Source organism: Chiloscyllium plagiosum, unplaced genomic scaffold (genome assembly GCF_037043375.1).
Source record: "Chiloscyllium plagiosum isolate Xiang-an unplaced genomic scaffold, Cpla_swu_hap1 HiC_scaffold_19, whole genome shotgun sequence".
In the NCBI taxonomy this organism is placed as follows: Eukaryota; Metazoa; Chordata; class Chondrichthyes; order Orectolobiformes; family Hemiscylliidae; genus Chiloscyllium; species Chiloscyllium plagiosum.
The window spans coordinates 50639345-50655312 of record NW_028270157.1 but is presented as its reverse complement, the minus strand read 5'-3'; the positions used below and the strand labels follow the sequence as shown (position 1 = coordinate 50655312).

The 15968-nt window shown below is 40.2% G+C and overlaps 1 protein-coding gene across 2 annotated transcripts in view; it reads right to left on the bottom strand.

The window, feature by feature from the left end:
* Positions 1 to 15968, bottom strand: part of fbln1 (fibulin 1) — a 177559-nt gene that overhangs the window by 82912 nt on the left and 78679 nt on the right. For both annotated transcript variants that reach the window (XM_043709279.2, XM_043709278.2), the window contains exons 9-12: positions 15755 to 15898; positions 8625 to 8753; positions 6315 to 6440; positions 5298 to 5417 (exon numbers count right to left, since the gene is read on the bottom strand). In XM_043709279.2, the coding sequence (XP_043565214.1) occupies positions 5298 to 5417; positions 6315 to 6440; positions 8625 to 8753; positions 15755 to 15898 (519 nt within the window). The remainder of the gene's footprint in view (positions 1 to 5297; positions 5418 to 6314; positions 6441 to 8624; positions 8754 to 15754; positions 15899 to 15968) is intronic.

Here is a 15968-nt window from a genome sequence, read left to right as displayed (position 1 = left end):
CAAACTTTAATCTTAACTTTTCAAGCAAAGATGTTTTTTCATGATCTGTTTTCAATTTACTTGTGCAAACTTTACAAATGTAAGTTTATGTTCTACTGCACTTGCTTTATGTACATCAATGGGGGTAGTCATGAGTTTTTCTCTCCATAGTGAAAAGTTTAATCCCTTTTCTATCACAACAGAAAACATTATATAATGACTCACTGTGAACTTAGCTGCTTTACCTCCTCTCCAACCCAGTTATGACACTGAACACTTAGCTGAGATCAGATCACTCACCTCAGGAAGGGATAATACCAAGAAACTATATAGTTCAGCTTCATGCCATACAGTAGAGTTAACGATTGGTCCTTCCAGACTATTCAGGAGAGAACTTCCATTACAATTTTATTGCAGCTGCTATACTGCAGCGTAAGAGGAAAATTGAGTTTGTATGATTTCATAGTCAAGTTTGAGAGCTCTAGTACAAAATAGATGGAGACAGGCTCTGGACCTCTTTGTTCAAATCAAGTAATTGGCTTAATCTGGTAGATGTAGAGTGAGAATTCTGATTTGTTCAAAGTCAGACTTTGAGAGAGTGAATGTAAGGTGACTGTCTTTGTTTTGGCTGGCAATAAGAACAACAACCATTGTGTACAGTCAAAGAAAAATGTAATAAGAGCAAATGTGTTACAAGGTTCCCTGGAGAGTGAGCATCAGGAGAGGTCAACCATCTCCAAATACAGGCTCCAACAAATGCTGATTGGTTCAGAGAGTAATACAAAAGAAAATACATCTTGTGATGTGATACTAAGCCATACTACAGAGTTTAATCTTCAATCTAATGCTGTATCTCACCTGGCCTCTTATAATTGACCTGAATATTACTGTGATAAAGGAGAGGAAGAGAAGCAGTGAAAGCAGTGAGAAACCAGTACTTACCTGTGACTTCCTCTATAGTTGAATATCTTGTCACATACTTGTAGTATGGTATTGAAGGATTAATCATAGAATCCCTACATGGGAGAAGAGGCCAATCTGCCCATTGAGTTCACACCGACCCTCCAAAGGGCATCCTATCCAGGCCCATCCCCCCCATCCTCTCCACTTTAACCCCATAACCCACAATTACCATGACTAATCCACATAGTTAGTACACTACAGACAATTTAGCATGGCCAATCCATCTAACCTGCACATCTTTGGACTGTGGGAGGAAACTGGAGCACCTGGAAGAAACCCATGCAGACACAGAGAGAATATGCAAACTCCACACAAACAGTCACCGAAGGGTGGAATCGAACACAAGTCTCTGGTGCTGTCAGGCAGTAGTGCTAACCACTGAGCCAACATGCCACTCTAGATAAGTAACAGCATAGGAATATGGCTAAGGTTCGTGGAGTAAATGGCCAACCGTTACTTTACTCTTAGTATAGCTTCTGAGGATACATGAAAGGAGCTACCTCACTTTGGCCACAGATCACATGGAACTGGAGCCCAAGTGTGTAGGAGTCCAGAATATGTTCTCACAACTATACCTTGTATATAGTTTTGTTTCATAAAACTGATAGTCTTCACCAGTGAGGATGCAGATCTGCTACATAGTATCAATGGTGATCAGAGCCACAGAACCAGTGCAAGAGAAAATGAAGATCAGAGGCACACCAGTTCTGCAGGTGAAAACTGGAGCCAGTCTCATGATCCAAGCCACAAAAGGTTGGAAACACCTGGTCCACAGGTTCAAGTTCTAAATTTGGACCAGGATGAATTTTGATGTAATTAGACAGGAGCTTGCAGCGGTTGATTGGAGTAGTTTGTTTGCAGATAAAGGGACCTCTGGTAAGTGGGAGGCCTTTAAAAGTGAGATAGCTAGAGTTCAAGGTCTATATGTTTCTATGAGGGTGAAGGGCAAGATTGACAGGAATAGGGAACCCCTGGATAACAAGAGACATTAAGACTTTGACCAGAAAAAAGAAGGAGACGTGGCTCAAGTACAGACAGCTGGGATCAAAGGAATCCCTGGAGGTATACAGGGAATACAGAGAGTTTACTGAAGAAGGATATCAGCAAGGTGAAAACAGCGCATGAGATAGCTTTGGCTAAGAAGATTAGAGTGAATCCAAAGAGGTACTTTAAGCATATTAAAGGAAAAATAATAACTAGAGAAAGAATAGGGTCCCTCAAGGACCAGAATGGACAAGTATGTGGAGAACCGCAGGAGATGAGTGAGGTAGATTCACTTAAGATGCATCTGGACAGATGCATGAGTAGGCGGGGAACAGAGGGATACAGATACTTAGGAATCGGGCGACAGTTTTAGACAGTGGATTTGGATCGGTTCAAACTTGGAGGGCTGAAGGGCCTGTTCCTGGGGTGTAAATTTTCTTTGTTCTTCTTTGTTCTCAATGAATAATTCTCCTCTGTGTTTACCATGAAGAAAGACATGAAGACTTGAGAACTTGGGAAGGTTTGGTGGTGATATCTTGAGGACGGTCCATATCACAGTAGAGGAGGTGTTGGATGTATTAGAATGTATGAAGGTTGATAAATCTCCTGGTCCTGACCAGATATATCCAAGAACACTGCAAGAAGTTAGAGAAAAGAATTGCAGGGGCTGATATTTTTGCATAATCGTTAGCCACGCATGAGATCTTGGAAGACTGGAGGGTAGTGGATGTCATGCCTTTATTCAAGAAGGGCTGTAAAGAAAAGCTTGGGAACTATAAACCAGTAAGCTTAACATCTGTGGCACATAAGTTACTTGAGAAGATCCTGAGAGATAACATATACATGTATTTGCAAAGGTAGTATTTGATTAGGAGTAGTCAGCATAGCTTTGTGAGTGGGAGATCATGCCGAACAAATTAGTTAAAGTTCTTTGACGAAGTGACCAGGAAGGTTGACAAGGGCAGGGCATTTCAGTAAGGTCTTTGATAAGGTTCCACATGGTAGGCTGCTCTGGAAGGTTAGATCAGATGGAATCCAGGGCCGAGCTGGCAAATTGGATACACAATTCTCTTGATTGTGGAAGCAGAGGGTAATAGTGGAAGCATGCTTGTTGGACTGGAGGCCTGTGACTAGTGGAGTACCTCAGGGGTCGGTGCTGGGCCCATTGCTATTTGTTATCTATATCAATGATTTGGATGAAAATGTACAAGGCATGATTAATAAGCTTGCTGATGACACTAAAACACGCAGTATCTTGGACAGTGAGGAAGGTTACCAGAAATTGCAGCAGGACCTTGATCAGCTGGGGAAGTTGGCCGAGAAATGGCAAATGGAGTTTAATATAGATAAGTGTGAAGTCTTGCATTTTAGAAAGTCAAATCAAGGTAGGAGTTTCATGGTGAATGGTAGGGCCTTAAGGAGTGTAGTGGAACAGAGGGATCTTGGAGTTCAGGTACACAGTTCTCTGAAAGAGGAGTCACGGGTGGACAGGGCAGTGAAGAAAGCTTTTGGTACACTGGCCTTCATCAGTAAGGGCATTGAGTATAAAAGTTGGGAAGTTATGTTGCAGTTATATGGGATGTTGGTGAGACCATACTTGGAATATTGTGTTCAGTTTTGGTTGCCTTGTTATAGAAAAGATGTTATAAAACTGGGAAGAGTGCAGAAGAAACTTACAAGGATGTTGCCTGGACTCAGAGGTTGGACAAGCTAGGACTTTTACCCTTAGAGTGTAGGAGACAGAGGGGGGACCTTATAGAGGTGTATAAGATCATGAGGGGCATGGATAGGGTGAATGCACTCAGTCTTTTTCCCACAGTTGGGGAATTGAGGACTAGAGGGCATCAGTTTAAGGTTAGAGGGGAAAGAGTAAAAGGAACCTGAGGGGCTACGTTTTTACACAGAGGGTGGTAAGCACATGGAATGAGATGCCAGCAGAAGTGGTTGAGGCAGTACATTAACAACATTTAAAAGGCATTTGGACAAATACATGAATAGAAAAGGATGAGAAGGATATGGGCCAAGTGCAGGGAGATGGACATTTTGGTCAGCATGAAGAGTTTGAGCCAAAGGGCCTGTCTCTATGCTGTAGGACTCTATGACTCTATCTCAAGAATGACGTATAGATAGACCCTGGAGCATATTCAGAGGAGGTTCACATGAATGGTCCCAACGAATGAAAAGCTTAACAAATGAGGAACGTTTGAGGACTCTGGGTCTATACTCGATGGAGTTTCACAGGATGAGGGAGGATCTAATTGAAACTTACAGAATACTGAATGGCCTAGACAGAGTGGATGTTGGGAAGACTAGGAAAGACTAGGATCCGAGGACACAGCTTTAGAGTAAAGGGAAGACCTTTTAGAAAGGAGATAAGGAGAAATTTCTTCAGCCAGAGAGTGGTGAATCTATGGAATTCATTGCCACAGAAGGCTGTGGAGACCAGGCATTGAGTATGTTTAAGACTGAGATAGATAGATTCTTGATTGTCAAGGAGATCAAAGGTTACAGGGAGAAAGCAGGAGAATGGCGTTGAGAAACTTATCATGATTGAATGGTGGAGTAGACTCGATTGGCTAAATGGCCTAATTTCTGCTCTGATGCCTTATGGTCTTATGGGTCCTGTGAAATATGTGGATAATTTTACTTCTTTGCCACCTTCCACAACAAGGGACAACTCTCCCCAAAAGAGACAGCTGATACTTTATCAACATGTAATTCCTATATTCAAGAGTACAGGAAGTGTAAGTCAACTGCCTCCCCTAAATGAGCAGCATGAGTGGTAGAAAAAATGCAGAAAATGCTGGTGAAACTCAGCAGGTCTGGCAGCATCTGTAGGGAGCAAAACAGAATTAACCTTTTGAGTCTAATATGAGTTTAATATGACTCTTGTTAAGAACTGTTTGGACATCTTTCGTTCTTCTACCAAGGACATGCACTGACAGCAACTGCAATCACAGCATGATGAGGAAATACCACTTTGTAATGAAAACTGGACCACTACAGGGAAGCAAGAAGCTGACCTTCTAATAGTTCAATCACGAATGAAAAAAATGAAGTTTCAAACATCTCACAAAGTCGACATAACATCAACAATGTCTTAGGTTGCGGAGCTAGAAAATACTGCACAGGGTAACCTGGAGATGAGGGGTATAACAAATATCTAAGGATATTAGTAGAACAGTGCTGTACACCAATTTGGCATGTTGTCATTTAACATTTGAGATTTAAAATAGGATCCATTTTACGCTGACTTTCTACTGGCTATAAGCATCTTGAATGATAATACCTATGGATCTTTGTGAATTTTTCTACGTGATACACCAGGCTAATTAGTGAAGTTCAGACAGTATTATCATCATCTACCTTACCTTCACATGTTATGCCATCTGCATCACTGAGCTGGTAACCACGGCGGCAGTAACACTGGTATGAGCCATAGACATTCGCACATTCCTGACTGCAGGGATTGTGCTCACATTCATTTACATCTAAAAGCACAAAACAAAGGATTAAAAAGAGCATTAGGTTTATTTTCATCTCTTGTCAGAAATATGGAGCAAGTTAAATGTCACAAAAAACTCCCACAAGGTTGGCATGGCTTCTATGTGTGCACATCTCGTGTCAGTGATAATACCTATGTGCCTTAAACTGGATCTGTGTATGTGTCCATCCATTAACCAGGACAGCAATTGGTGAGGAATAAGAGTAAGACAGCCCTTCTTTTGCAAGAGAAATGTCAACTTGTTCTGGTGATAAAGAGATACTGTCTAGGAAATGCCAGAATAGGAAATGATTAACATAGTCATAACCTTACTGGACTAACCACAGCAGCTGTTGGAGTTTGAATTCATAAATGTGAAATAGGAAGAAGTAATGATGATCACAAAACTATCATAACAAAAAGATGGCTCACTAATGCTTTTCAAACAAATCCTTTCTCATTCTCACCTAAATGACACTTCAATGTCTCTCTGAGAGCTACTCAGTTGTATCAAATTGCTACAGAAATAAAATACTGTGGGCTTACCTACACCACATGACCTGCAGTGGTTCAAGCAGGTAGCTCAAACCTTATCAAGGGCAAATAGGAATGGGCAATAAACAATGGCCTTGCCAGTAATGCTCAGACTCCCATGAATGGAGAAAAGAAAATGTCCTTGTTATTGAAAAGTGGCATTTGGAATTGTAGATTCCCACTATAATGAAAATTGTGATCCATATGATGCTTAGTTCTTACTATGATAAAATGATTTTGGAAGTATCTGAAATCTTAGTTTATACTGCTAAAGGTAGAGAAGCATTTTTTGGATCACATGAGGTGCTGTTAAATAAGAAAATGTTATATTTTTAATGATCAGCTGGTAAGTTATTAAGCAGTAGAATACCTTCACAGTTTCTTGCATCAGCTGAGAGTTTAAAGCCTTTGCTGCAGCTGCAGTAGTAGGAACCTGGAGTGTTCTCACAATTGTGGGCACAGAGGCGTCCAGGATAACGCCTGCATTCATTTTCATCTGAGAGAAAAAGAAGTACAAAATTTAGGAAGAAGGGAACAATAGCTCCATGAAACTGAAATGAACAGCAACTGTTTATAAAATCTTCCCATAATCATGGAGGTAAATCACAAGAAAGCTATACTGAAATTATTATTTGAGAAACAAATACAGTTAAAGAAGCAAATACAGTTAAAGAAGCAAATACAGTTGAAGAAGCCCCACTGCCTGCTGACATTAACACCATTAGTTAGCAAGCTGCTATCTCACAAGCAACTCCACCAGTGTCTCAGTAATAATTCCAGGAGAGGCAAGCTCACAGTTTGGGGAGGGAACCATTTCTTGATGAAAGCTCATTGGAGATCCAGAATTGGGGTAATGCAGCTTTCAAAATTAAGTTACAAGATTCATCACCTTGGACAGCACCTAAACAAGATCTCGATCATAGCTATATTGGAATCAGTATTCAACATTGTGACTCCCTTAAGCCACATAAGCTTAAAGGGAAACTATATTGTTGAAAAAGGCTTTTAAAAACATTTCATTTGATTTGTTTATGAATATAAATGATGCAAACATTTCAAGGTCTCCTGTAACCAAGAAAAAGATTGCCCAAACAGAAAGAGAAAACGTACTTGGATGGACAATGTAACGTTGTCACATAAGATATAACAGAGCAATGATTCTTCCAAACACTTTTCCTTATCCTTTTCATTTCATTATGTTCTTTCCAACTCCTCTCTAAGAAACTTCACCCCGGTCAAATGTATCATCAATAAGAACCACATTGGTGCACATAAGTATGGGTAAGTGCTTTAGCTGTGACTTGCACCCTATCAATCCTGCAGGTTCATGTTGCAATCACTAATCCACTTGGTACACTGGAGTATGAATTGAACATCACCAATGTGGAGAAATATTTAAAGGTGGAGTACCTCAGAAAAATGATTTTGGCAAAAGATTTTCTCTTTGTGACCTCTGAGTCAGATGGTTGTGAGCTTACATTCCAATGCAGTACTGAAGGAGTGGGCTATCAGGAGCTGTCTTTGGATGAGGCGATAAACTCATGCCCTGTTGCCACTCTCAACAATGTCTCATTACATAGCTCAAAATCGATCAGGAGAGCTCTCCCCAGTATCCTTGGCAATATTCATCCCTCAATAAACCTCAACGTAAACATTATCTTCTTGTTGTCACAGTCCTCTTTATGGTATCTCAGTATGCACATTTCATACATTTCAAAAATAATTACACAGCATAAAAGAACTTCATTGTCCTCAAAGCACATTGAAATGTCCATACATCTTGAAAGGTGCCATATAAATATAAGCTTTTCTTCCTATGTTGATATAATGTGCCAAGGATATCATGGTTTTTAATTTAATTCAAAACATCATTAAGCATGATTGAACACAACATCTGGTATGTACAAACTTTCTTTCATAAGTATGTGAACCCCTTAAAAATTAGTTAGATATATTCCCTAATAAATTTGACCTTTGAACACATTCTAACATGTCCATATGACCATTCCTTTATAGACTATCCATCCCCTTCTGTTCCTGCCTTGCATTCCCTGCATTGAATGTTTTTAAAGCTAAGATAGATAACTTTTTGAACAGTAAAGGAATGAAGAGTTATGGTGAGAGGGCAGGTAAATGGAGCTGAGGCCACAAAATGATTGGCCATGATCTTATTGACGTGGTTCTGTTCGCCGAGCTGGGAATTTGTGTTGCAGACGTTTCGTCCCCTGTCTAGGTGACATCCTCAGTGCTTGGGAGCCTCCTGTGAAGCGCTTCTGTGAGCTTTCCTCCGGCAAATCTTCTCACAAACTTTGATGATCTTATTGAATACTGGAGTGGGCTCGAAGAGTCAGATGGCCTACTCCTGCTCCTGGTTCTTATGTTCTTATATTCAATCACTATCTTAGATCCACCCACTGCCACATTATGGTTTGATTACAGAAATGGTCTCATCAGGTTTTCTTCATCCTCTAAAATTCAACCCTGCAACAAATGATTATTCCTGAGTCTAGTATTAATGACAATCAGGTCAAGTAACAATGACACTTAAGCATGTCTTCAATCTCAACTTGTGGTTCTAAACTATAACTCAGAATAGAAGGTGAACTCCCAGACAAATTGTATTTCATTTGTAACGTTTTAGAATAATAGCCTTTGCTGGCTATGTATGTATTCCACTTACCAACACATGTTCTGGAAATGCTGTTGAAATAATATCCAATCTTGCAATCACAGTGAAAACTGCCAGGAGAATTGATGCAGGAATGGCCTTCACCACAAGGATTTTGTAATCCTACACATTCATCAATGTCTGCAAGATAAAGAAAAATAGCTCGAAATTACACAAGATCAATTAAAAGTTAGGATTTGTGAGGTATTTTTGACATACAACTGTAGTAGCAAAAATGTGCACTTTTTGTCTTTTGCTTTTCATGCTCCCCGCACAGTTTTGCATTGCTGGGAACAGGGTTTAGTGATCAGCATTATCTCAATAAGTTTTCATGGTCACTGCCACTACTCCTCTTCCTGCAGTCTACTGTGCTCTCCCATGTGGTTCTGCATTCTCACCATACTCTTTGGGTTTACACCCCATTGGCTGTTCTCATCTTACCTCTACAGATACCACTGGTTCCGCGCTGGCCCCAGTCATGACCTCCCTCCGCCTTTAGTCATCCCTCTGATGACCCAACAGGTCCCTGGAATCCTCTTGAAAGATCAGCAGAAGGATCCCCTAGGACTACTTTTGCCCTAGACCTCAGACCCACTTCAATGAGCAGCCCCTAATCATGAATATAATCACTGACTGCTACATTTGCACTGAACATTGAACAGTCCCTGGACTGCACTTGGATAGATCCACTGACTGAGAGTGCTCCAAGCAGATGACTGACCATATGAAGCCCTTGGATTATGTCTGTGACTGAAAGCACCCTGCCTTGAATGGACTGAAAACTTGCCCCTACCAGTTTCCAACATGGTGATTTGATTGAATACACATGCAGGCAGTTGGCACATGCTTGTGAATGTTAGATTGATGCCTCGGTGTACCATGCAGCAAGATGGCCCCTACTCCCAGGAAAGATCCCGACATGCATGAGAAGCAGCTAGTCTGAGCTAAAGAGCAGTTCAATGCAATAATAGTGACAGCCTTTGGTTCTGGCTGAATTGCCAACATGTTGACAGACATGGCATGGCAAGGCATAGATGCTGTGAGCATGCAGATGGGTGCTAAGTAAGCACTTGTGAAGAGAGCAGGCAAACAATCTCTGAGATACAGTCTGGTCAAAACCTTGAACTGGATGCCTGTTTTTATTATGCAAAGTATCCTTGCAGAATTGTGCCCTGCAGTGCAAGTCTGTACTTCCTAAATGGCTCTGCAAGCTTGTTGGAGAGGTATCATGATGGTTATGATGCCAGTATTAGTGGGTGGCTGTCAATTTTCATGAATCATGCTGTGAAATGCAGTTTGATTGAATGCAATGTGGAAGTCATTTGGAGCAAGCGGCCAGCTGAATCAACCAGGTATCTGCTCCAATTTCTAAGACAGGTTTTCTTGACATCTAGCTTGGTTGCACAGTTTGATATGATTGAAGGCTGAACATTAATAAAGTAAGTTCGTCCGTCAACAAGGCATTTAACTAGAATAATCTCCCTTATAGGGTAAAATGCTGTTGCCAAGTGAGAAACTTGCCATGCCTCTTGTCAAAACTATTAAAGGTGAAGTGAAATGGTCCTAACATTGAGGTTGGCCTCACTGGACTTATTGCCTAATTCTACCACACATCTCACCATAGCCGAATCACTCAGACTCTTATAGGTTTCCACTTACTGTCTCCTTTGCACAAAGGAATCAGGGCAAATCATGATCACTGTTCCCTTTTAACAGGGGGAATCAGGATCACTATAATGTTTGCATTGGGGCGCCAGAATCACCAATCTCCTTACACGAGAAGAGCTAATTCTTTATGCAAAACTATTGGAGAACATGATGAAGTCTTGCTTTAAATTTTGTCGACAGAATCTTGAGGCCCCTCCATGGTGAATCTTGTATACCAGTCAGGATGGGTGTGTGTCAGGACCTCAGTACATTTTTGCTTCCACCCTGATTAGGATCTAAGTCCATGATGGGAAGGCCATGATTCAGGCACTGCTAAATATTAATCTAGTAGTGGGCATGGGGTCTTCCATGCACCAAAGCAAAGCAATAGAAGAATTAGGATCAGGAGTAAGCCTTCCAGCTCTTTGAGCCTGCTCTGCCATTCAATAAGAATGTGGCTGATTTGATAGTCACCTCAATTGCACTTCCCTGTCCCTCTATCATAACCCTTGACTCCACTGTCAATCAAAAACCTACTAGCTTGAAAATATCGAATAAACCAACCTCAAGTGTTCTCTGGGGAAGGGGATTTCACAGTCTAATTACAATCTGAGAGAAAATGCTCCTATTTATCTCAGTCTTAAATTGGAGACCACTAATCTGTAAACTGTGTATGTTACTCCATAAGGAGATACATGCTCTCACCGTCCACCCTGTCAACTTTACTCAGAATCTTACGTATTTCTGAAAGATTGTTCCTAAACTCCAATGTGTAAAGACATAGCCTTTCCTCATAAGATAACCCCTTCAGCACAAGAACCAGAGCAGTGAAACTTCACTAAACTATCATTTTTTTGAAAGAAGGAGACCAAAACCGTGCAGAGTACTCCAGATGATGTCTCACTGAGTATACAACTGCAGCAACACTTTCTGATTTTTGTGATTGATATGATGGACATTGTTTCTAAGACTCTGAAGAGGACCAAATGTCAGGTCTCACTCCTTCAAGTTCCTAAACCGCTGTGCTCACAAGTCCATCTGACATTATCAGAGTGAATAGTGCTTAAGGCACTCCAAAGTATTAACTTTTTCAAACCCATTTATAACACAAGTCACTTAACTAAATAGCTGTAAGTTCTAAGGGGATTGCAGAGGCATGTAAAGACTCTTGAAATACCAGGAATTTGTAAACAAGGGATGGATGTGTGGGAATCCTACCTTAAGACTAAGAATTCAAAATATCTCAATATAACTGATTTTATTTTGCTTTGTGGAACCCTTGATTCCTCAATATGAACATGTAACCAGTTTGAATTTTTGACATTGAGAAAAAAATGTAGCTAAGAACAATCAGTGTCCAAGAACTTTCAAGGAAGAAAACACCTCTCTCGAAATTTAAGGAAAAGCAGAAACGGGAGAAATATCTTAAACAACTAGTGATTTGCTGTGAAATAATTGAGCACACCTTCAGAACAGAGGCTAGGAATCTTCTCTTTTATCCAAAATGTGCAGTTGTGTGAAATGTAGCTCATAAGAAAATACCATCTATTCAACTGCAGAAGCTATTGCAGCTGCTGGATCTGATTCAAGTATTAACCTCTTCACTTCAGCAAAAAGGAATTCAAGCAAAAAACAGTGTGGTATACCACAGAGGCTATAGTTTTCTCTCATGCAAGCATTCTTTTATCTTGTCATATTTCTTTTAATTTTGGTATCTGTCATGTTTTTGTTAATAACTTTGTTTCTTTATCCTTTTGAAATATTTAGTACTTTTAATGAAAATAACACCTAACCTGTTTAATCAAAAGCTCAACTGCATGTCTGCTTTAACTTGAATCATTATTATGTAATAGGGGGAACATGAGCTATATTCATCTGCAGTAATGGACATACCTAGTGGTCATGATAAGTTCCTTTAACAGAAAATGGTGTATCATATTTCACATGCGGAAATAGACAGGAAGTGGATGTTGATTCAGCTACATAAAAACAACTAAAAAAGTTAAGGTTGGCACAAAATCGAAAGTAAAGAAATAATTCAGTGAAAAATGGTAATCCTGAAGATTGGAGAAAACTAGCAAAGGACAGCGAAAAGACAATGAGGGCAAAATTGAAGCATAAAAGAATCTACAACAATATATAAGAACACACAACAGAAGCTTATATAAGTTTGTTAAACTTGAGCAGATGCAGAAAAGATTTACAGGGATGTTGCTGGGAATGGAAGATTGAATAAGCTGCAAAAGTTTTCCCTGGAGCACCAGAGGCTGAGGGGTGACCTTATAGAGGTTATTAAATTCATGAGGGGCATAGATAAAGTGATTAGCCAAGTCTTGTCCCCAGGGTGGGGACGTCCAAAACTAGAAAGCATAAGTTTAAGGTGAGAGGGGAAAAATTTAAAAAGGATCTGAGAGGTAACTTTTTCACGCAGGGAGTGGTGCGTGTATGGAACAAGCTGCCAGAGGAAGTGGTGGCGGCTGGTACAATTACAACAGTTAAAAGCATCTGGATGGGTATATGAATAGGAAGGGTTGGGAGGGAAATGGGCTGGCAGATGAAACTAGGTCCGATTGGGATGTCTAGGAGAAAGTGAAGATTGCAGATGCTGGAGATCAGAGTCGAGAGTGTGGTGCTGGAAAAGCACAGCAGGTCAGGCAGCATCCGATGAGCAGGAGAATCGATATTTCAGGCATAAGCTCTTCATCAGGAATTGGATGTCTGATCGGCGTGGATGTATTGGACTGTAAGATCTACTGCGTGCTATATGGCTCTATATAAATGGTAACTGAATACTGAAAATGAGCATAGGTCTCTTAGAGAATGAGACTGACAACCTAATATTGGAAATTAAGGAAATGCCAAACTTTGAACTGGTGTTTTGTTATGCTAAAAGAAACATAAAACATTTCAATGATAGTATGATAAATCTTTATTTTGTTTTAACAATTTGTGCTGACAGAGCCAGCAATCTGGGGGACATTCAGAAGACAGACAATTGCAAGGAGGTTGTTACATTTGAATCCTATTGGTACTTGCTATATTTGACTGTTTTAAAATATTAGTCATATTCAATACTGCCAAGGAACAATGGCAGGGCTCATTGCAAGGTTTTCAATAAGTCATTCAAATTAGTCCTAGATCCACTGAAGAATAGTTCAAGGGTCCCATTTGGTTAGAGTTAGAGAAGGGCAGAGATAGAAGCAACTTGCATAGAGAAAGAAACTCTTAAATTGTACTGCTGAAAAGACAAATGAACTACATCAAATATGTGTAGTTAGGGACTCATTGAGAAGTCAAGAGCAGGTGGATCGCTTTGTGCTGTTTGAGGTTATGAAGAAGTTCTCGGAGTTAGTAGATTGTTAAGTTTTAGAGTCAGAGCTCTGCAAAAGTCCTGAGAGCTATGGAGCCTTAGAAGGAGTCACATGCCATGAATAGTTCAATGCAGCAGTATATGGAATTTGAAAATAAAAGCAATATTTGCTTTGTGCAACCATGCCAGATAAAGCTCAGAAAATAAATTTGGCATGGTATTAAATTGGAGAAGCTAGTCATCTGTGAAAAGGTGCAGTGTTTGATTTGCAGTTGCCAAAAATCCAAAGGAGTATAATCCCAGGAAAGGAAGGTAAACCACTAGAGTATGCACAGCCATTGAGGTGGCCCATGATAGAATAGCTTTTGAGGATATTTCAAGGCCACGTTAAAAGTGAAGAACCATAAACTGTTGTAAAGTTTTATTGAGACTTGATGACCCATAGTGTCACTGGCATCTGGGGGAAATTGCAGAGGAATCTGTACTATATGTTTTGATTGCATTTGCTGTGTTCTAGTATGTGTTTGCCAATTGTCATTAGTACCACATAACTCGTTTTAATTTTGAGATGTTAGAATAATAAGTCATATCTTTGCACAATATAAACCTTTTTGGCATATTTGCTGAAATACACCTAATTCATAATAAACTTGTTGTCCTTTGTTGACTAAAGAAACCTAGCTGACTTGTTCCTAATACTAACTGAATACATTTTTTAATTGTTAACATCACCATTTGGTTAAATATAATATTTGATGTGAGCAGTTGAGGAGTGAGACTCTAACGGATTTGGTACCTCTCCAATTTTGGTTGCAAGTTATTAGTTATTTCTTTTTTATCTAGTTAAAACAAGTTGAGAGCTGTTGGTGCCAATACAGACCAGTTAGGAGCAGTTCATATTTCCAACTAGTTTCAATTAATTTGGAATTGAGGGATAGTTTTGATTTCCTCATTTAAGGAGGGATAAAATCGCATTGGATGCAACTCAGAGAAGGTTTATTAGGGCTGCTTCCTGGAAGAAAGGATCTGTCTTATGATGTAAGATTGAGCAGGTTCAGCTCATCAGACTTTAGAAGAATGAGGAATGATCTAACTTAAATGTTCAAGATTTCAAGGAGACTTGACAGGATATTTCCTTCATATGGGAATCTAGATTTGGGGATACAGTTTCAAAATAAGAGGTCTCCCATCTAAATAGGGTTGAAAAAGAATTTCTTGTCTCATAGGGTTATTTATCTTCGGAACTTGCTTCCACTGAGAGCAATGAAGACTGTGTCACTAAAGATATTCAAGGTTACATTAGACAGAATTTTGGTCTACAAGAGAGTTGAGGGTTATGATTAGATTAGATTAGATTACTTACAGTGTGGAAACAGGCCCTTCGGCCCAACAAGTCCACACCGACCCGCTGAAGCGCAACCCACCCAGACCCATTCCCCTACATTTACTCCTGCCCCTAAAACTAAGGGCAATTTAACATGGCCAATTCACCTAACCTGCACATTTTTGGACTTTGGGAGGAAACCGGAACACCCGGAGGAAACCCACGCAGACACGGGGAGAATGTGCAAACTCCACACAGTCAGTCTCCTGAGGCAGGAATTGAACCCGGGTCTCTGGCGCTGTGAGGCAGCAGTGCTAACCACTGTGCCACTGTGCCGCCCACTGTGCCACTGTGCCGCCCATAGTGACACAGTTATGAGGGACAAGCAGGAAAGTGAAATTGAGACTGCAATGGGATCAGCCCTGATCTTATCGAATGATTTGATATGGCAGAATTGTTAGATACAAAGTGGCTAGAAGTTCTGTCACTATTGCTGAGGTGAAATTACAGGGTACATTCAGGTACAGTTAGAGGATTAGAGAGAGAAAGCCATGTGGTGACCACTTTCAAAATGTAAAGAATAAAATACTCCAATTTTCAATTTCCCCTTTACTTACTTCAACCCCTGTTCCTTTGCCACAGTCTCAAGGTGTAGCTTGAAGTAATATTCTGAAAACTAACCTTTATGTATTACTAAATTATCATAAACCTCGATGTTTCTATTCAAAGATGACATTTTCTTTCTCGCCTTTCCTCATTCTTCAGTCTTCCTGACAGTATAGATCGGCTTTATAGTTCTTAATGATATGTTACATTTATTAATACATCAGTGACTGTTGAAGTTAGAAAATGGCAACTCACCCGCACAGTGTGATCCATCCGCAGAGAGGCGATAACCTCGACCACAGTTAACAACGTTGCGCTTACAGCTGTATGAGCCAATGCTGTTGATACAGGTGTAGCCAACCTGGCAAGGCAGCACAGTGTTGGTACACTCATTGATGTCTGGAAAATGGAAATAAATCAGTTTACCATGGTAGTCAGCAGCATCTGCGTTCATTGACATTCACATTGG